The sequence below is a fragment of the Strix uralensis genome, chromosome Z (assembly GCF_047716275.1).
Source record: "Strix uralensis isolate ZFMK-TIS-50842 chromosome Z, bStrUra1, whole genome shotgun sequence".
NCBI classification, from domain to species: domain Eukaryota; kingdom Metazoa; phylum Chordata; class Aves; order Strigiformes; family Strigidae; genus Strix; species Strix uralensis.
Window position 1 is genome coordinate 30,599,256 of NC_134012.1, and position 23,437 is coordinate 30,622,692.

General features: G+C 38.7%; 1 protein-coding gene across 1 annotated transcript in view; it reads right to left on the reverse strand.

Moving 5' to 3' along the window:
* Positions 1 to 787: 787 nt before the first annotated feature.
* The window catches only part of PLGRKT (plasminogen receptor with a C-terminal lysine), a 33,708-nt gene continuing 11,058 nt past the window's right edge, over positions 788 to 23,437 (reverse strand). Inside the window, exons 2-4 of the mRNA XM_074856513.1 lie at positions 8,501 to 8,631; positions 7,421 to 7,530; positions 788 to 3,561 (exon numbers count right to left, since the gene is read on the reverse strand). Of these exons, the coding sequence (XP_074712614.1) occupies positions 3,440 to 3,561; positions 7,421 to 7,530; positions 8,501 to 8,631 (363 nt within the window). The 3' untranslated portion in view covers positions 788 to 3,439. The remainder of the gene's footprint in view (positions 3,562 to 7,420; positions 7,531 to 8,500; positions 8,632 to 23,437) is intronic.

Genomic DNA, 23,437 nt, shown 5'->3' on the forward strand with positions numbered 1-23,437 from the left:
GTGACTAAGTACCAGTGTTATCCAGCTATCTTCATCAGATGATCCTTGGTTTCAGAAAGCAGTTCACCTTTAAGAAAGCTAATAGTTAAAAAGTGAAGAAATCCAAGCATTTTTATATAATGAATTCCAAGACCTATTAAGCAATTAAATAATAATGCAGAAACAATCTCATTTGTATATGTCCACACAAGTGCTTTCCCTTCTACTTTTAAAAGCAGTGATATGCAGTCATAGTCATAAAAGAACTTCAAAACATTGAGGAAGGGACTGTAAGAATCAGCTTCCCTTATCAAAAGGAAGGGTTCAGAAAAGTTAAATCATTCATCCAAGGAATGAAGGAATGAGCTCATACTGAACCTCCCCAAAGTGAATTTGCTTGTTTCTCAACAATACTCCTGTCAAAACCAGATTAACAAGAGAAGTGTGGGGCGGGCAGCTGTGGCTCACAAATAGCATGCACTTTCTTGGACTCTAAATGAGACATACTCATAATGAGAACACAAAGTCTAATTTTAACATCCTAATCATCACTGACTTCTCACTTTTCTGGAAGAATCCTGCTCCAGGTGACACTGATTCAGGATATGTGGCTATCAGACATTACACCCAGAAAAACCAACAGGATTAATGTGGTAAGAAGGAGTGCCCTCAGGTCAGAACAAGCTCGCCCTGCAGTTATTCTCCTTCTCTTCCCCAGTGATTCATGAAAACAAAGACAGTTGCTGTGATATATTGAAGTAAGTCTTACATCTGAAGCCAGTCAAGCACCAATGACAGAAGGGAGCAGGATGTTTTAGGTGTTTTATTTATTTATTTCCATGAGTACAACTGGCATGATGATTATGGGCAATTGTGCTGTAAACATCTATTTCCCTGAAGTAGACCCTGTCAAAGGTAAGCTCTCCTGCTTTCTTCCATTGTTATCTGAAGGAAATTGTACAGCTCAACCACTCTGTGGCTGGATACCTATGTGACAGTTATGACTGGGCTTGGCACATTTAAGCCTTTTGATTAATACACTGGCAGTAGAATAAATACTCCGTAACAAAGAATAAGCATCTTCAAAACAAAAGCATATATTTATTTAAAAAAAAAAAAAAAAAAGCAAAGCTAACAGTAAAAAATAAAGGCAGTAAAGGTGATTAACCCTTAACTTCTTGATGATCTTTGGCACATCCTATGTAGCCCGTTTAAATCCATTTCTGGGTTTGGCATTAGGCTGTCCTGCTTAGAGCCCGTTGCTTTTCCTTTATAGATCTGGTAACTTTTCACTGATACTCACTGCGTAACACTGAATTAAATTTGCCCCATTTCTATCACTATTTAGTGTGGAGTCTTGCAATGGATGAACACTATTGATCTATGTTTAACATTTGGGAGGAAAAAAAATTAAAATTTAGCTAGATGAGTAATAAGTAGCTATCCTATTATCTCCTAAAACTGCTATGTCGGTCATTATTTTGCTTAGTCTGCTTGCTTCCTTTAACACTGCCTTTTGATCCAACACCATAGCCAGCAATCTACTGCAAACACACAGATATTAATTCCTAATCCACAGTGGATAGGATTAGGGTATTTCCTAATTTTCTAGGATTTGTAAATAAAACTGCTATTAAAACTGCTCTCTTGTAAAAGTGTCTTTCATAGGATTAAAAAGTGGGTTAAAAGGCCCAGGTGGAGACATACAAATACCAAAACAAGCTGCTTTAATTGTTTTTCTTTCTTGGAAGAAAGAGTATCAATAGATGACGTATTAAAACATAAAAGGCTGTCGTAACTTCTTCAAAATTAAAGCAAGGTGAACTTCAGAACTTGGAGGAAAGGTAGTAGATGATCTGTTATTGAAAGCAAAACAAGTAAGCAGCAATACATATGTCCTAAGAGTAGTACATAATATGCAGCAAGTGGCAAGGGATTATGTTATAGGACAGGCAGAAAACATGAGGTGGTCTTGGACTGCATTTTGTGAGCTTATAGAACATGGGTGGCATGGAGTTGAGGCACGCCTTACAAGACAATTAAAATCACCACCTTAAACCCTAATCAGCCAAAGTGTAGACCACGACATTATAACTCAACAAGCTATTATAACCCATTTTATCAGTCTGCACATGAAATGCATCACATTTGAAATGTTACATATTGTATGCATCGTTAATATGCAGATGAGAGAACCAATTACAGAAGTGATTTGAAGGTTGAAGTTAATGTACTTTCAGAAATCAATCTTACACAGCTATGGAGACTGTTATTAATTTCTTCTACATTGAGAAGTTTTTGTTTTATTATATATTCACCTGTCTTACTGTAACTATATTACAATTTTAGTCAAGTAGTCTTCAAAAATAGATTCAGGGCATTAACTCCAGCTGGAATTTAATTTTTAACTCAACAAATTGTCAGTACAGACTTAGGCTTAATTCATTATTGGATGCTTTTTGAGCATTTGATTTTCATTCCACAAGTAGACGAATGCTAGAAGATTTTCCATCCAAAACACTGAATAATCTGTGCTTAAACAAGATTTCCAATACAGAAAGATGCATTTTTTGCCAAGTGTAACATCAGAACACTAAAATATACTAAAATTATATTCTCAGTATATACCATGCTAGAGTGAAGGCATGCAAAAAATCCCTCAGTTTTTCATTACTTTTAAGGCCCCTTGGATCTACCCATTACAAAAACATACATTAATAATTTTGCTTGCTGTTAGCCTAAGCTAATATTCATCTTAGTAGTGAAACTCTGATTTCATGTAAACAAATTATCCTGAGTTTCAGAATATCAAACAAGTATGAAAAAGATTCAGGAAATAACTACATAATTTGTTTTCTCTTTTTGAGAAATTATCTCTGCTCATACTTTAATACAGTTTCTCCTAAGAGTAAAACACACAGTTAGCAAGTGACGTGTTTACTTCTGAACCTACTTCTGATAAAAGCTGTTTATTCCAGAATTTGAAGCAGATGGTGAGTTTACTGACTAAAGAACAGCAAATAAAAAGTGTCTTATTTTTCAGAGTTGACTGTTTATTCCTGACTTCAAATTGAGCTCTGCATCTTTAAATATACTTGAAAATTGTGACCATATTTATACAAATTTGTAACTACCAATTAACTTATTTTTGTTGATTATAGTGAATTTGGTCAGTATGGAACATTTTTACTACAGGTGAAAGTTATTTTCAAACTCTAAATAGACAGTGGAAATTTAATATTTCATTCTAAACAAGAGCAATATGCTACAGCAACAATTGATATTTTTCAACAGCTACATACAATATGAAAATAATTGCTTTATGAAGTGCAGATTTTAAAAGATGAATTATATTTTGATTTTATAAAAGCTCATAATTTTCTCAAAATTTTAATGATTCATTTCTGTCCAAAACCAGTATACAATCACATTTCAGATATCAAGCTTTTATACCATCTTCCTATTTTTCTGTGAAGAACTTGCTCTGAGATTTTCTGATTTTCTCCAGGTCTTCATAAGTGAGTGGTCCTTTTGGCAATTCTAGCAAAATGCTCTGTGTGTCCAATATGTTCTCTGCTTCACCTTAAAAAAATAAAGAAATTAAATAAATTTCCTCATCCTTACTGTGAGAAAGCAAAGGAAGTAAAAAAAAAAAAAAAAAAAAGAAATTGATTTAGCTATTCTTGTTTTGGCCAGAACAACAAAATACCAGGTCATAGCTATGTATTTTAGAAATGAGCTGATGCCAGTGTAGCATTAAAGTTGTCTTTAAGGAATTTTGACTGATGGGATAACTGCACACAGAGGTGTTTGATCTGAACTGAGTATCTGCCTCAGGCTGCATTTGTTTGAAAGAACTTCAACCAAAACAATCTATTGTGCTGTTGTTGCTGTTTCTGTTAGCCCCTTTCTCCTAAAAAACTATACTGAGTTAGAATAAAGCTTCATTTAGAGATTTATTTATTATACACATGCTTTGGAATGGAAGCATGAGATACAGCAAGGACTTAGCATCACCATGTACTTTGTACCAACCCCATACTGTATTTGACCAGTTAGGAGTCTGAGAAGAGGGTGGATCAGACATACACATAAAAGCGTGCATAATCTTTAACAAGCAAATTCCCCGTACACAATATCCTAGATGCGCTGTATTTGGGCACAATTTTTCTTCTTATTTCAGGCCTAGGCTAGAAGATGTCAGGCTACAGGCACAGGACTTGAAGAAGCATTGGTCAAAGCATACTGCTCACAAAAAGATTTGGTAAGACAGTTACCTAAAAAAGCAGCCTTAACAGCCTAGCAGGGAGAAGTTGCAGGGTGCAGAATGCTCTGGGTAAGGCTGGAATGAAAACATCTAGGACAGAGAATCCAAAAAACAAAGATACAGATTGAACATCATACATAAGTTGTGGTGGTCTGATTGTGATGTGAGAAAGGAGGAAGATTAGGCAAAGAATGTGTTTGTTTTGGCTGATGCCATTTGGTACAATGCCAACAATCTTGTTTACCTATGCCTTAACTCATAGCTTGAGGATCATTATGGCAGTGATTTGAAGCTGTATTTATGTGCAGTAAACCTCACTGAATATTGTAATGCAGTCAAGATCATGGTAATTCTTTAAAACATTCTGAATGCCGAAATCTGCAACTGCAGTTTTGGTAGTATTACAGTGCTTGGGATCTCCAGACATCAGTGATATCCAACAGGACAACACTGATTACAACTCCCTGTAACTGGTAATAACACAATGTCCATCAGTTGCATATAGCATGTGGTTATGAAATAGCAAGAGATCTTAGGGGACAGAGAGACGTTACAGTCAAATCTCTATGCGTGTCACACATGCACTAGAACAGATTGCCCAGACACCATGCTTCTCACATGGATCAGGATACAAGGAGTGAACTATCTAAATCTCAGAAAAGGTAGCCAGAGTTTCATTGCTTAGTGGAGAAGTTCTGTGCATTTGGAGGCTGGCTATATAATCCCTCCCCTCCTCTAATCATTTGTCTGAAAAACACCAGCAATATGTACCTGGACTGGGAGAAGCAGAATGGCAAGGCCAAGCATACAGATAGCAGGTCCATGAAAGATTGTGTCCTTAGCCATTCAGAGAAGACAGTGCACCTGAGCACTGTTCTCTAACCCTGCCATCCCTAAGAGATTCAGTTCTGATACGTGGCCCTGGCACAGGTATTCCCCCTTATGTCCTCAATTTTCGCTTTAAGTAGCCCAAGCTACAAAGCAGGGAAAAACCCCCCTGACTTCAGTGTGGGAGAATAAGCAAGTCGTGAGAAGATGTTTGGACAAGTAGGCTAGAGAAAGAAGAAAAGATTAACTGTAAGCAAGATTGGAGCAAAATGCCTGGCAAAAGAGAAATACAGAAACCTTCCAGGGCTATAAACTGATTCCAAAGAATGAAGGACAGCAGGGCTATTCGATCAAGGTGGTTCAGATACAAGGAAGATTGTGCAGTACAGAAATAACTGCAGTTTAGCTTAGGAGAGGGATTGTCTGTGAGGCTGAAAATAGGCATACCCTGAAGGAAAGAGACCAGTTAAAGAGGGAACAATAAAGGGAATGGAGTATACATTCATTATTACACCGCACAGGTGAAGCATACAATGCACCAACAGAATACATGGGCAAACAGAGAAGCAGTTGAGAAAGTAGTATGAGAGTGGACACAGCGATCAGCTGAGTAATAAGAGCAAGCATTGTGCCTGCAGGCCAATTGCATCATAAAACCTTCTCTTCAACTACTTCACTTTAATCTTAAACCAAAAATGAACTCCTGAACCTGATTTACACATATTTACAAACCTTCTTCTGATTTCCAACCTAGATTCATTCAGTCTAGTCCACTTCCTTTAATGCTAGATGATATTAGTAATTAGTTTAATTTCCTTCTCTTACTTTCCTTTATCCTATCCTGTAAATAGAATCTGTAGACCCAAATCTCTCATGTCTTTTTACAAGGCTAAACAAACTAATCACTTTATTTTCTCTTGCAAGGCAGCTCAGCATTCCCTAATAATTTTAACTCTTCAGTAATTCTAGATTCCTTATACAGAAGTGATCCAAATTATGTATAAATTTCCAAGGAAGGTATTACTGTTTTCCTGCATCAATACCTTCCTATCTGTACTCTCTATTTGTACTAAGGTTGTGCAATATCCATCCTGGGAGATATTCAAAACCCATCTGGACATTTTCCTGGGCAATTGGCTCTAGGTGATCCTACCTGAGCAGGGGGGTTGGATCAGACAACCTCCAGAGGTCCTTTCCAGCCTCAACTATACTGTGATACTAGGAAACCTCACTTGATGTTTGTATACTTCGCTTGACTCTTATTATTTCATCTGGATTATACTCATTCTGTGATCACCTAATACATTCAGGTTTTCCCCTTTTTCTATCATTTCCAGCTGGTGAGCTCTGATGGTAGAAATACCTACTAGTCTCTAGCTTCCTGCTGGCCTTCTTATCAAATTGAATCCTATTTTATTATCTCAGTTCTTCAAGTCATCAGTTCTTCTTGTAGTACAGTTTCTTTCTTTCCTGTTGATGACACCAGTCAAGTCTTTTGCAGTCAAATTTGCAATATTTTTGCAATTTTTAATTAAGTACCCAGTGTTGTTTTCATTATTTTCAATGAAGTACACAGAGTTAGGAAACCTAGCTCTTAGATCCAGAGGCTAAGATCAGGAGCTGAAACAAATTTTTATTTTGTTTCTGTATGCTTGTGTCAGTAGCAGACAGCAAAATCAAGCTAGTTAATTAAGATGATTTGTGAAGATGACAGGCCACGGACCAATGCTGTCCTCACTTACAGTGAACACTCTTAGCCTGTCTCCTTCACTAGGAATCAGAGCTAACATAAATGCACCTCCGTAATCCTCAACACCCATCACTTAACTATGAGGCAAGACCCCACTTTCTGGGACTCTCCTTTTTCCATCTTAGCAGGCAGGGCACTGTGGCAAGATGATCAGCTGATAACTGTGATAGGTCATGAAGGTATAAGGGCATGATTCCTGTCTGTGTCCCTTTATCTGCTCTTATCATCCCCTACGCCTTGCCAAAACAGCAGTATTGGAGTGGAATATGGAAAGAAATCACTAGATCTGTCATTTCTCCCAAATATGCAATGCTTTCTTCAGCTGTATTTATAGCCTTAGAATTCACATTTTTTAAAACAAGAGACAAGAAACAGTCTTAACTGGAGGGAAAGGCTGTAAAAGTAGAGTGAGTACTCTTGACTGAGAAAGTATCTGCTTGTAAGAGAAGAAAAGAAATGAAAGAGTAAGATCTTTGTCAAAAAAAGGGAGAAAATCTATCACAAGTTTTCTCCCAGACATTCTAAAAAGATAATAGGTTATCTGAAATATTAAGCTTGGTTCTATGTGTGAACCGGACAGACTTATATACACATACCTTTTATCCTTTGCAACAGTGTCCCATAGCCCATATCATATTGATAGGCAAATATAAAGCTTAAGGGAACTATTGGCAGTAAAACTCCTGGGTTCTTCTTTTTTATTGCTCTGTTAAAAAAAAATTAAAAAGGAAAAAATGTTATTTAGGACATTCAGCACATCAGCACTGTTAGTTTAGGTTGACCTTGACTGTCTTGGACTTGTGTGTCCTTCTACAATCTCTAATCAAAGAAGAACAAGTCTTAATTTCCTCAAAAGCATTCGTCTTCTGGTTGCTTTCTTACTCAAATATCAACCCTAAGGTATTAAAAAAACGCTTCAAGTGAGTTTTGAATATATCTAACAAAAATGGCATTATCTAACTCATGTAGCATGCATGTGCATATGCATATATTCATCCAGCCACATGCAACATGTAGCAATCAAGATATTACGTTCAGTTCCAAATGCATCTGAGTCCACAAAGAACACATAATGTATGGAGTGCATTTAATCTGTACTATGTACACAAAATCACAAATATATCCTACATTCCCTCTAAACACGTTATAGCACAAGAAAAACATGTTACCAAACAAAAGTCCTATAAGGCAAGTTCTTCCCCATGTAATACAGCTTTATTAGCCAGGGTTTTTTCCCCTTGGGTGAGTTTGTTGATTCAAATTTTAAGTAAACAGATTTCAGAATATGTTCACTGACATATTAAAAATACCAGATGATGAAGGATTTCTTGCTCATTAATAGTTCATTAAATCACAATACAGAAAAGAAAATAGCATGGCTTTTAAACAATCCCTCATGTTCCACACAACTTTTATTTTACGCTGAACTTCTGGTACCTCAGCTGTATTATTTTATTGTCAGCTGACATGTCTCTGCTTTTATATGTCTGCAGTGCAGACATAACCAAAACATATCTGGAAGCAGACAGAAATCAGAGTCGCTCTGTCATTTGATCAACCTCTGAGCAGCTACTGGATAAAAATAACTACCTCTTATAGTGCAAAAGGAAGATCTAGCAATATAGAAATATAAATGTAACATAAATATATTTTTTGTTAGGAAATAAACTTCGTACCCAGCTGTTAAACCTACAGCAGCAAGTCCAAAAAATGTCCCAAAGTATTTGAGAAATTCTCTTGTCCAAGCAATCTGCATGGCCGTTTGTCTCTCTCTCATCTGGTTCTGCATGAGTAGTTGCCTTTCCAGCTAAAGAAGGGAGAGAGGTTAAACAAAATTAAGTCATCCATTTATTTTAAAGACTGAGTCAATCTCCCGTTGTTCCATAAATGCAAAACACTGAGGTTTCTCTTTTGTTCTTTTATTTCAGTCATTCATAGCTTTTGATTGAGAATGGTCTTCTTCAGTAATAACTCAGAATAGTTTACACCAATAAATCCTTAGGTCAATTAGCAAATGCTTTAATGCAGAATCTTTCTAATGCTGCTTCTCAAGGTAAAGAAAACCAAAATACCAGTGTTAGGTTTTAAGAGCTCTCCAAGTCTCAGCAGCACTTCCTGGGTTCTCTGACCTTTGCATTTCCATGGTGATCCAAAGGGTACCACCTAGGTGCTTTCCAATTTATTATGCTTGATTTTAATTTAGCTGATAGTATCTTTAGACTCAGTCTTGACACTGCTTTGCCCTTTGAGGATTTCTCTGTGATGCATCATAAAGCTAATAACTTTTGAAACACCATAGTTTACAAATACAGAAAAAACACTGTGAAGATATCAGATCTTTTAAAGATACTGGGATACATATCAAAAGTCCATGAGAAAGTACTTCTGTAACTAAAATTAAAAACAGTAATGCAAAAAGTACAATCTAGACTGTATATTCACATGTCAAAGCAGAACTTTCTATGGTGCGTAAGAATAAAAAAGCAGACTATTAGATTTTTTTCTTTTAAATTATGTGTCCCATTTAAACATACTGGTACATTTCCATTAAATAAAGGTAAATTTAGTATTTCTTAAAAATTCCTCTCTACTGTACAGAACACCAAAAAGACAATGGTCTTTCCTCCTTAGAGTGATGCAAAAAGTAAGAATTGTGCCAAAAATAAGCAGTCTGAAACCAGAGTACAGAAGTTAATTAACAGAATAAGATGACTGGTTCTTCCCATTAATGTTTGTAACTGATTTTTCAGAGTACCTGAGTTGGTATGTCTAGCCTAGCTAAGTTGCATAAAAAGTCCAACAAGGTACAGAAAACAGAATACCAGCTGCCTAAAAAAGTATATTCTAGAAAAGAAAGAACAAAGAGCGAATTCAGAAAGTTCCCTTCTCATGCATCTATAAAAGTAATTAAATCTGTTCTTTTCTCCTGCTTTCTAATTCAAGAATAATTTAAAGGATTTGTAATTACTTAAAGTTTCCACCCATTTATTTATCTCCATTACTATTGATTTAGCCTGAACAGAACAATTTCTGTTAAATTGTTACTAATTATTTCTTCAGACTATGTTGATCTTGCTATCTTATTTACAAGCTCATTCAGTACCTGGATAGGTAGAATTAATTTTTTAGACTGCATAATAAAAAAAAGGACAGATCTAATTACATATAATTGTACACAGTAGGAAAAACAACATTCACTGTAGTCTCACAATGCTGTTTCATCTGTTTCTCTTTCCTCAAGACTTATAGGGCAATTGTTCTCAGAAAAAATATCAACAGGCTCTACCTTCCTGATATCCATAATTTTCAGATCGCTTTTTTCAGAAGTAGCAATTATATAATGGCTGACAAACCACTTAATAAAATATCAGAATAATTAGATTTTATTTTGTCACCTATGAGACACCTGGAAATTCTAAAGTAAACTAGCACACTGCCCGTTAATTAGCCCCATTGTGATCTCCAATATCCTAAGCCTGGTAAATTGCTGAGGGTTGACGTGACAAGATAGAATAATGACATGTAATATCAATTTAATGACCTCTATTTTTCCCTTCTATTTGATTATGTGTGTAGTTTGCATATGTGTGAAAAGTATTAAGGGATCCTTTGTTTGCCTCCCAGCACAGATAAGGAGCCTACGCTTCCAAGATACACAGCATTACCCTAAATGAGCTTCAATTTGAAGTACATGGGGAAGAAGTGGGACAAGGATATGCTGATGAAATATAGGTCTTACTAAAAGGAAACTTAATGGAAAAGAAGAAAAACAGACAGTTTAATATGCACCGACCATAGAAAGAACAAAGCATGGAATAAAAAGAAAGCTGTAAATTTTAATCTGCAAGAGTAAACTAAAGGATCCTAACATGATTTCTTTAAAAACAAACAAACAAAAAAACCCAAGAAAAACTCTCACACAAGTTATACTTTGATAGCTCTTTAAAACCCAAGTACTGAAAGAAAAGGATATTCCTAAGTCACAGACACTAAGGTCAAACAAACACCTTTCTGTAGGAGCCTGTCATATCAAATTTCAGAAGCCCAAGGATACTTTCACGTATATCTACAAGTAATTTATATAACTAACTTAGTATAAATGAAAACAACTTGTTTTGTATATTATAAACAGCAGACAGATAACACAAACAATTTTTCATATTTGTTGCTAACCTGAAGGATCTTTTTCTCTTTTCCACTTAAAAAAAATCCTCAACTTTTTACATGGTACCCCATCCAAAAATAAGGTGGGTGGGGTGGGGGGTGAAATGTGCAGGAAAATGTTCCTAGTTCCTTTCCTTTGAGCAAACTTCTTCAATCTGAATGTAAAATCTTACCTAGATTAAACACCATACTGTATTTAAATTAATTTATTAAAAAAAAGATATGTGGGAGGGAAGCTTTAGACGAATCTTAGAGATGTGTACATAGGAAAATGTGGTGTAGCCAAGAAGAAAAGCTTTCAGAGGAATCTTGATGCACAGAAGGCAGTAAAAAGTAGATCTAGTGACATTTAGCTAAATTAATAATTTAATTCTTGCTATTACTGAAGTTGCATGAACAGTTTACTATAAAAGATCTATTTTGTCCATAAACTTACAGTGTAGCACCAAGAAAGCAGTGAGATGTTTTTAGGGATGCTAAGTAAACTATAGTATTGCTGCAGAGTTTGTTTTTAAATCAATTTTTATTTAGTCATAAGTTATATGGAGGAAATCTAATAACAACGCACAAACATAATAAAATGTGCTCCAAAATCCCTCTAAACCTATGCAGTCTTATGCTAAATCCAGGAATACCTCTCCTAAATGCCAGAAACGCTCTCTGTTTCCAAGATTAGTTTTGTGACTTGGCATAGTTTCATCTTGCCAAAACAAAAGACTATAGTGCTGTAGCTGTAGGACTGCAACAGGAATCTGCATAACGAAGAGGTTTAGTCAAAGCGTGCCAGGGCAATTTCACACCGACTTCACTGGATTTCAAGCTATTCTTAAGGAAAAGGAAAGGGAAAACTGAGCCACAATTACAGTTAAAATTGTCCCAGAACATACTGTTTCATCGCCCAACTTAAACTTACTGGAACGATTGTAGAAAAAACAGTTTAGAGTATGCCTGAGCTCTCTCCAGAGAGCACTGTAGTCACTGCACTGCCAAATGATGTGGGTCAATGCTGCCGTCACGTTCCATGCGTGGGCTCCAGCAACGCGTGTTCAGCGCAGCAGGGAACACCCCTCTGGCAGACTCTGACAGAGCAGACATAAAGCAGAACACCTACCCACGCTGTGTCATCAAAGACTCCTTTAGCTTGTCCACATCCGACATCTGAGCAGCTAAATAGGTTTATGAGCAATGTTTGACACTAAAAGAGTATATGCATTCAAACGAATTTTGGATGCTCTAAGTGGCAAAATTAAGCACCTACATGGGCACTCAAACAACTCCTATGTACCTCAATCTTTCAAAATTTAAAAAAACTCATGGGCAATATCCTTGTGCTTACCCATTTAACATGTCAATCTGAATTTAATATCTTGAGCTCCAACAGGTTTGAATGACCAGGATACCCTCATACACTGACTTACACCTGCAAACAACTACTGGTAGATTGTAAGGCGAAACTATTACATTAAGATTACGTTAAAGTTAAGCAAGTCAGGATTTGAAAGCAGATCTATATATGGAAAGACTCAGGAGTCCACCACAAATGATGATTCCAAATTAGATGAAAGATAGAAAATGAAATCATGTTTGACTGCAGTTCAAATCAATATCCCATTTTCAGCTCTTTCTTTCTTAGAAATTGTGTCTTATTGTCCTCCACATGTGTCCTATTGAAAATGCCAGCCACACTGGGATAGTGAAAGGGTGGAGAAGACAACTGACCTATTAACATGCAGATTTTACAACAAAGGCCAAGTCCTCTTCCCTTAGGACATACTTTGCAATGACATTTAAGATAACTTCTTTTCCCATTATGGTAGATCAGAAGCAAGAATTAAGAACAGTAGGTATTCACTATACTGCAAACCATAACTTCACCCATAGAACTTTATAGATAATAAGATGAAAAAATGTGTATCATTCAAACTCAACTGAGGTGTGCTGTAGTTTATTTAGAATAATCTCACTGATGGGAGAAGTTGATTATTGAGGAAACAAGCCACAGGTACACATCATACACATCAGGTGAACAATAATTCACCATCCAAGTGTCACGTCTTAGGGAATAAATTCTATTTTATTTTAAATACAAAAGCCTCCCATCTATATAGCCACAGAAACTTCAGTAGGGACTATTTACGTGCCTATGCTTGCATAAAAACTATAGTTAAAGAGTCTCACGCACAGATTTGCCATGGGAGGAAGGGAGATGCTGTAGTTTTCCCAGCCAGGTTGCTGTGCGTGGCACAAGAGAGCTGAAGCCATGATGTGGATGCATGGGTACACATCCAAGCACGTGTTTTTATTACTGTTAAGAAAGCACATCCTACAACGAGGCCATGTTTTAGAGACAAATATACAAATACAGTTAATATCATAATTTTAAAAAAAACTATTTAAATTTCTGCAAGTTTAATTCCGTAATGAGCAGATTTTCTTAAACAACAGTAGCAACTTCTTTACTAGTAATAAATATCAGCCCATCTGAAGTGCATGTATACCAATGCACACAGCATGGGTAACAAACAGGAGGAGCTTGAAGCCATGATGCAGCAGGAAAATCATGATGTAGTGGCTATTACAGAAACATGGTGGGATGTCTCCCATGACTGGAGTGCGCCAGTTGATGGCTACAAGCTCTTTAGGAGGGACAGACAAGGAAGGAGAGATGGTGGGGTGGCGCTGTATGTTAGGGACTGTTATGATTGCTTTGAGCACAAGTGTAGTGAAGACAGGGTGGCGTGTCTTTGCATTAGAACCAGGGGGAAGGCCAACAGGGCAGATGTCGTAGTGGGAGTCTACTATAGGCCACCCAACCAGGATAGAGACGTGGATGAAATATTCTATAGGCACTTAGGAGAAATCTCACAATTGCTTGCCCTTGTTCTTGTGGGAGACTTTAACTTCCCAGACATCTGCTGGAAATACAACACAGCAGAGCGGGACCAGGCCCGGAGATTCCTGGAATGTGTGGGAGACAACTTCCTGACGCAGCTGGTGAGTGAACCGACCAGAGAAAGTGCCCTGCTGGATCTCCTCTTTGTGAACAGAGAAGGACTGGTGGATGATGTGGCAGTTGGAGGCTGACTAGGGCACAGTGATCATGAAATAATAGAGTTCTCTATTCTTAGAGAGGCCAGGAGATGGGGAAGCAGAACTGCCACCCTGGACTTCCAAAGGGCTGACTTTGACTTGTTTGGGCACCTGCTTGACAGGATCCCTTGGGAGACGATCCTGAAGGGTTTAGGGGTCCAGGAAGGCTGGACACTCTTTAAGAAGGAAGTCTTAATGGCACAGGAGCAGGTGGCCCCCAGGTGCTGTAAGAGAAGCTGGTGGCAGAGAAGACCACCCTGGCTAAACAGGGAGCTTTGGCTGCAACTCAGGGAGGAAAGGAGAGTTTACAGCCTTTGGAAGAAGGGGCTAGCCACTCACAGTGATTACAAAGATGCTATGAGGCTGTGCAGGGCGCAAATCAGGAGGTCTAAAGCCCAGCTAGAAATTAATTTGGCTTTAGCAATCAAGGACACAAGAAATGTTTCTATAAGAATGTCAACAGCAAAAGAAAGACCAGGGAGAGCCTCCGTCCCCTGCTAGATGCAGGAGGAAACATGGTAGCAACTGATGAGGAAAAGGCTGAGGTGCTTAATGCCTTCTTTGCCTCAGTCTTTAATAACAAGACTAGTTGCGCTGAGGGAATCCAGCCTCCTCAGCCAGAAGACAGAGACTAGGAGAACGACTCCCCCACAATCCAGGAGAAGATAGTCAGTGACCTGCTGCATCACATAGACGTACACCAGTCTATGGGACCGGATGGGATACACCCGAGGGTGCTGAAGGAGCTGGCTGGGGTGCTCGCCAAGCCGCTTTCCATCATTTACCAGCAGTCCTGGCTGACCGGGGAGGTCCCGACGGATTGGAAACTGGCCAATGTGACGCCCATCTATAAGAAGGGTCGGAAGGATGATCCAGGAAATTACAGGCCTGTCAGCTTGACTTTGGTGCCCGGGAAGCTGATGGAGCAGCTCATCCTGAGTACCATCACACAACACGTGTGGGACAACCAGATGATCAGGCCCAGTCAGCATGGGTTTATGAAAGGCAGGTCCTGCTTGACAAACCTGATCTCCTTCTACGACAGGGCGACCTGTTCATTGGATGAGGGAGAGGCTGTGGATGTTGTCTACCTTGACTTTAGTAAGGCCTTTGACACCGTTTCCCACGGCATTCTCCTGGTGAAACGGGCTGCTCATGGCTTGGATGGGCACACGCTTCGCTGGGTAAAAAACTGTCTGGCTGGACGGGCCCAAAGAGTGGTGGTGAACGGAGTTAAATCTGGTTGGCAGCCGATCACGAGTGGTGTCCCCCAGGGCTCGGTTTTGGGGCCACTCCTGTTTAACATCCTTATTGATGATCTGGATGAGGGGATCGAGTGCACCCTCAGTAAGTTTGCAGATGACACCAAGTTGGGTGGGAGTGTTGATCTGCTCGAGGGTAGGGAGGCTCTGCAGAGAGATGTGGGCAGGCTGGAGCGATGGGCTAAGGCCAACTGTAGGAGTTTCAATAAGGCCAAATGCCGGGTGCTGCACTTAGGCCACAACAACCCCCAGCAGTGCTACAGGCTTGGGGAGGAGTGTCTGGAGAGCTGCCAGTCAGAGAGGGACCTGGGGGTGTTGATTGACAGCCGGCTGAACAGGAGCCAGCAGTGTGCCCAGGTGGCCAAGACGGCCAATGGCATCCTGGCTTGTATCAGTAATAGCATGGCCAGCAGGGACAGGGAAGTGATCTTACCCCTGTACTGGGCACTGGTGAGGCCGCACCTCGATTCCTGTGTTCAGTTTTGGGCCCCTCACTACAAAAAGGACATTGAATTACTCGAGCGTGTCCAGAGAAGGGCAGCAAAGTTGGTGAAGGGTCTGGAGCACAGGTCATACGAGGAGCGGCTGAGGGAACTGGGGTTGTTTAGTCTGGAGAAGAGGAGGCTGAGGGGAGACCACATCATCCTCTACAACTACCTGAAAGGAGGTTGCAGAGAGTGGGAATGAGTCTCTTTAACCAAGTAATAAGTGATAGGACAAGAGGGAATGGCCTCAAGTTGTGCCAGGGAAGGTTTAGACTGGCTATTAGGAAGCATTTCTTTCCAGAAGGGGTTGTTAGGGGTTGGAATGGGCTGCCCAGGGCAGTGGTGGAGTCCCCATCCCTGGAGGTGTTTAAGAGTCGGGTTGACATAGCGCTGAGGGATCTGGTGTAGTTGGGAACTGTCAGTGTTAGGTTAATGGTTGGACTAGATGATCTTCAAGGTCTTTTCCAACCTTGATCATTCTGTGATTCTGTGATATTGATCACGTAATTTTAAAATTTAAATTAGTATTTCAAAATAAAATGAGTAGTAGTAGCAAGTATCATATTTTATAACACTCTCAGGAGGACCCAATTAGAAACAACTTTCCCATTTTTCTTTAAATACAGCTAGTAGTTTCTCAACACTGCGTGAGAAACTGTAAGGGCTGATTAGCATTTGAAGTCTGCTGCATACCAACTGTTATAGTAAAAGGAAATCAATCTGACAAAATGAAACATGACAGATGAAGAGAAGTGAGGTGGAGAAGGAAAAGGTCAGTTACTGTGAAACTGATAATGCTAATAAACTAGTCAGTGGCAACCATCCTTATCATTTCTATTGATTATCCTTCAGACTGTCACAATGATGTCAAACCACAGAAAAGAGCATTTATACCATCATTTCATTGATTAAAATTCAGTGGGAGAAAATTCTCATCTGAAATAATTTAATCAACTTTGACAATTTGCAAAAAAATAAACAGTCCTCTCTGGATTACAAGCCACATCAGCACTAGTAGATAGATTGGAAATCTTAGCTTGTTTTCTCTCTTTCTTTCTGTCTTTCTGTTTCATCTTCAGATGCTGTAGGAAGGAACAGATGCTACTTTGGTTTTGTGTTAAGGTGATGCACAAAGCAAAACAAATGGGATGCAAGGTGGTATGCTCAACAGAAATGCAAAGCAGAGCCAGTGCAAAATGCTCTTTCTTCACTCTCCATACAATTTCTTTGATGTATTTCATGCAGGTCAGGATATATCTGGAGAGAAGATGACATAGTAACCACCCCTGGATAAAGCCTCTATTTGCAACCTGATATATTTAATGGCTCTCCTGGCAGATACGCTGTTTCCCCCAATCCCTCTAAAATAGTGGGCAGGACAAACACTTGGCTTGAGAGTAGTTGTAGCAGTAAACCTATTTAGGGAACTGTATTTCATGTCACCATCATTAAGATATATTTATGCTCACATATCTGGTAAACAGATAGTTAGACAGAAAAACAATCTACCTTAGAAGAATTTATCAGCCAGATAAATATACACCATCTCTGCTTAAACTCACTATCTAAATCTAAGAAAAGAGGAACATGAAACTCTTGAAATATTCTTACACTCATGTTAAAAGAACCTCCAGTTTTGTCACAGGCTAATATCTTGCACATCTTTTATAGGCCATGGCTACTGTGCCTATAATAGAAGGTTATTTTCACTTACAGTTTTTCAACTATCAGAGACTCTGAAAGTGTTCTTTAAACAACTAGCAACTTCTACCTTCTTGAGTACTTAGAGGCACAATGAAAATAAGGCTGAATTTTTCAAAAATATGACAGTCACACATACAAAAATCTGCAAATCACTTACAAAACACATATAAAAGTTGGTCTGCAGGTAGTATAGCCAAGTAACTGCACAAACTCCTTGCAGTAGCAATGCACCTGGCTTTTCATAAGCAGACAGAAGATTAAAGGCTTATGTGACTTGACTTAGGTGTCATCCTTCCTAATCAATGGACAAAACCAGAAGCTGCTGCAAATGGTTGCTTAGTAAAAATAAATTGGAAAATAGCATAGTGATACCTATGTTTACAGCTCCATTGTAAGTCAACAGAGTGCAATACAGAGATGATAACTTGTAATAATTGTGCAGTGTCTGCTTGGTTCTGTGACCAGAGCGCACACAGAAGTGTCAGGAAATGGGCCTCTAGATCAAACAGTTAGAATAAATCAGACTTAAATGTTTTATCCTGCTGCTTCAAAGCTTGTTTGCAAATATTTTTCACATCAAGTACACAGAACAATTAAAATCATTAGCACTGCAAGAAACTACACTCCCTAAAAATAAAATGAAATTTTTAAAGCTTCCAAATGCAAAGACACATTACAACATATTTACCAGCTAAGAGCTATCATAAAAAGAAAGGTGTCTCACAATATTAGCCACAAGCCAGAACATAAACCACACTTAAAAAAAATCCTTTATATTTCTGTTGTTGTCAATAAGTTACTAGAATTACATGCCATTTAAAAATAAAATAACATCAAAAGCACCTAAATCCATTTGACATTTTAAGCTGTGCAAAGGAGGGACTCAATCCAACGGACTGCGGTACAAAAGTAAGATTTCTTGGCAGTAACCTCACATTTCTATGCTTCAACTGTGTGGCCTTTAAGTAACGAACATGCAGCGGAGTAAAGAAGGTTGTCCTCCACCTGCATTTAATAGTCTTATCTACAGACTAAGTAAAGTTTTAAGGTATCATTATTAGTGTTTAGAATTCTCAGTAGCTTTATACTAGATCTATAAAGACAAACCAAAGTCACTGGATGGCCAGTTATGCAAAAAACAGGTATCCATGCTGCAGGAACAGTAAAATAGATCAAGCAGTGTAAGAATTAACATTACAATATCAAGTTATTTTTAAATCTGACTAATAACCGAATAAGTAAGAACTACTCAATTTCTTATTTCTATCTCCCAATAATGACTCTAGGTATGCACCTTGTGTGCTTCATAAACCTATTTTTTTAAAAAAGAAATAAAGACTCAGAGCATTGAATCAAAAATGAAAACTGGAAGAAATGGCAGTGAAGTGATACCATGGTATGAAAGGGTGTTATAATACCAACAAAATCCGCAAATATTATGCTTCTTCCTATCCATTTCAGATTCTGACTTGCAAGATTACTGTGTCTCTCTTTAAACCATTTTTGTTACAGAATTAAAATAGGTATAAGAGCTCTTTACCTATACATTATACATCCTGGGCTTTTATGAGTTCTGCACAATACAGGGTTCCTCCCCTGCCCCCCCCCTTTTTTTTTTCTTTTTAAACTTAGCATTCAAAGAAAAGTATTTCATAGAAAAACAAGTAAATGGCCAGATTTGACTTCAGGGGACTTAACAGCAGAAGACTAAAATGGTAGGTTTGCTCTACTAAGAAGGAAGGAACTATGGAAAATTCATAGTGTTAAAGGAGGCAGCTTCAGAAGGCATTTTTTCTTTGAAGTCAGTTAACTCTCCCCAACAAACTAAGCCTACACATGTAGGGGTTATGTGCACCTCCAAGCAAAACAAAAGTTTTACCTAAGCAAGCTGTACTCACAACGATAGGTACTACTCACAGATACTCCCCAGCAAAAAGACTGGTAGAACTGATTCCACTGAACAGATTTAATTAACATTTATCTCATTACTGCTGGAGCAATCAGTCTGTTTGCATCTTTTTCTGGTAGTGCCTGCATGTTAGAAATAGCTATTAAAATCTGCTCTTTGTAAACCACGGCATTTATTTCCTTACAGGGATCAGGCAGAGTATACAATATCCCAGCTAATACCAACTAAACGGGCTTTTTTCCTGTGAGATGGATTGTTCTAATCTTCCTCAGTACAGATATCATTCATCTTGTTCTGTTCCATTTGATACACACAAACTAATAAGGATATAGAGAGCATTTATTTCCTGAATTAAGCCCAGCTCACCTAAGGGACAAAACAATTTTTCTAATGCTTCAAGACAAATGCATTAGAGATGCCATAAGCACTACTAGTATCTTGTCAATAGAAAACAAATCTAGCTATTTCCCACCCCAAAGGGAAAAGAATGGTAGTAGTCAGTAAAGGTAAAGCTTGCTTACATTTTACTTCACATGGAAGAAAGGGAACAATTGTTTTCATTGTAATAGAACTTAAAAAAACCCCTTTTGACTAACTCTCAGTGAAAACTTTAGAGAGGAAAAGGTTAGGGACTTACAAAACCCTGCAGAAAATTACTCCATGCCTAAGACGTTAGGAAAAATCAAAATTTTCAGGTATCATCATGAAGGTGGCTGATCTTTTACTAATAAAGATAAGTTGGCAAATCTGTAGATGCAAAGAATATCATCACACAAAGTTTTATTAAGCACAGGAAAGACTCTACAGAAAGCAGCCTATGCAGAAGCACAGGTCAGTTCTCTTTCTTTTTTGATCGATGAAAATGATAAAACATAAAAAGCAGTTTTAATGTTCAGAAACTCATGGGCATTTTAACATTACCCATTCTTCTTCCTGCCAAGAGTCAAAACATAGCACACATATGCCTTTCAACAGCCATCTCATTTTATGATCAACTGATAAATGATGAAAAGTATGTTGAACAAGTAATGGGTTAATTGAATTTATTAAGAAAAAACCCATCAGAATCCCACAATACTAATTGCAAATATACTTCATCATCAAATTAAACAGAGCATCACCCCCTGCCCTTACTCATACTTTCTTATACTCTCTTTTCCATTCCTACTTTTAGCTTATTACTCAAAAATAATCCTAGGATAAGGACAGGAACATGTAAAAGATACAGGTCCCTGCCCTGAACAAAATGATAGGCTTATTAGGTCAATTCATCTTACCTAAAATGGAGTACTCCTAGTCTACTGTATATCAAAGACATTAATATTTTCCCTTTTTGAAAGTTCTGTTTTCTTTTCCTCTGGTTTTCATTAAAATTTTGCATTTGTCTTTAAGTTGAATTACTAAAACAGAATGTGGCCCAATGTCTAGTTTCTCATAAAACTCCTAGATTCACAGAATGGTTTGGGTTGAAAGCGACCTTAAAGATCATCTAGTCCCAACCCCACTGCCATGGACAGGGACACCTTCCACTAGCCCAGGTTGCTCAAAGCCCTGTCCAGCCTGGCCTTGAACACTGCCAGGGAGGGGGCAGCCACAACTTCTCTGGGGAACCTGTTCCAGTGTCTCACCACCCTCACAGGAAAGAATTCCTTGCTTATACCTAATCTAAATATACCCTCTTTTCAGTTTAAAACCACTATGCCTCATCCTATCACTACACTCCCTGATCAAGTCCCCCTCCACCTTTCCTGTAGGCCCCTGTCCTGGTTTAGCCAGGATAGGGTTAAGTTTCCCCAGCAGTAGGGGGGAAGCTCTAGCCGGGTTATTCATATACCATGCTGACATCACATCCTGGCGCCAGCGCGAGACAGTTGGTTAACACGTGTATTATGCCATCGCTCTGTTCCCACTGCTGTATTGGTAGATATCTTGCTCTGTTCATTGTTATTACTGTTACTGTTATTGTTATTGTTGTTTGTTGTGTTGCTGTTGCACTGTTGTATTAAACCTTTCCCTACCTCAGTCTCCGGGCTTTGTATTTCACTCCCTTTGTGGGGGAGGGGCAGCAGCCGCATGGTCTCAGACCCCAGCAGGGACTAAACCACCACAGCCCCCTTTAAGTACTGGAAGGCCTCTATAAGGTCTCCCTGGAGCCTTCTCTTCTCTAGGTTGAGCAACGCCAACTCTCTCAGCCTGTCCTCACAGGGGAGGTGCTCCAGCCCCTGATCATCTTTGTGGCCTCCTCTGGACCCACTCGAGCAGGTCCACGTCCTTCTTATGTTGGGGGCCCCAGAGCTGGACACAGTACTGCAGGGGGGGTCTCATGAGAGTGGAGTAGAGGGGGAGAATCACCTCCCTCGCCCTGCTGGCCACACTTCTCTTGATGCAGCCCAGGATACGGTTGGCTTTCTGGGCTGTGAGTGCACATTGCTGGCTCACAGTCAGTTTTCCATCCACTAACACTCCCACGTCCTTCTCCGCAGGGCTGCTCTCAATCCACTCCTTGCCCTGCAACTATGCTTGGGATTGCCCCAACGCGTGTGCAGGACCTTGTACTTGGCCTTGTTGAACTTCATGATGTTCACTCTGGCCTGCCTCTCAAGCCTGTCCAGGTCCCTCTGGATGGCACATCCCTTCTCTCCAGTGTGTTGACTGCACCACACAGCTTGGTGTCACTGACAAACTTGGTGAGGGTGCACTCAATGCCACTGTCCATGCCACCAAACTCCTACTGTCCTATCTCGCAATAGCATCTTTATATTCTTAATACATTTTTAATTTAACTGAAATAAAAATTATGTATATAAAACCTTCCTCTCAAATACAAATTCCTTCCCACTTTCAAACTAACCAGGGAGAGGAGGGCAGAGGAGATCGCTGAGCTGCCTGATAAATAAGTCAGGTTTTCTTCATCTCTCCCTCACAAAATTCTCAGTATCTGCAGTAGTAAAGGAAGTTCAGCAAAATGTTATGTATAAACATATCCTAAGGACAGTAGAATCCATTATTCAACTCAAATCTCACAAAACCAATAACTTAATATTTGTATGTGTACATATTTGTGTAAAAAACATTTATCTTAACTATGCAGGTACAAATACTGCTTGTACTTTATCTATGCTAAATGAGTAATCTAATTTTTCACTTGAACAAATGTTTAAAATGCTTCATCTGCCTCTTTTACTATATCCCGTCACATATGTTACCACAGAAACTTCTGCTTCTTAAAAAGTAAGAACTTCAAAAGCCACTAGGAGGATAACTAGATTATCAGATGCTTCCCAAACAGAAACAAACCCAAAACTCCCGTTGAAAGTTTTAAACTTATTTCTTTCTGGGCATCTATAAACCCTACGATTGTTGTGTAGATTTTCAAAGATGCATTGAGATGAAAATCAAACACCAATAACAAAGAGCTGTATAATTGAAGTTACAACATCTTGTAATCTTTGCTAGATAAAAATCTCACTGGTAACATAATATAATAGCATTCACACAGAAATCAGTGTTAAGTCCTGAAAAACAGGTATTTTCTGTATTTAAAAACCCCACCAAACCACATTTATTTATGTGTTTGAGCAGGTTAGAAATTCTAGGGTTGGAATAAGAGCTGTCGCTAAGGAAGAAACAGTGTTAAGTTCAAAATAAATCTAGAAGAAACTTGTTACATATTAGCCAGTCTTTGGTTAAATGGACCTGCATTCTGTTCAGGTACTTCAGCTCCACTGTTTGCATAGTCATGAAGATAAGGGTAAAAAGCATATTCAGAGGTCCTTTAAAGTTAGCCTGAAAGCAGGGAGCTGAAATAGACATTTATTTACCCCAATCAAGACCAGCAGTGACAAATTTCACTGCCTTTCTTAGTAACCCATATAACGGCAGTTAAGCACTCAAAGTCTGCTAATATTTATCCCAATTCTTGCTTGCACGCTTTACAATGGGAAAGACTCCGTGTCTCCAGAAGGACGTATGAGAAAAATGAGTGGATTAGAAAACCAC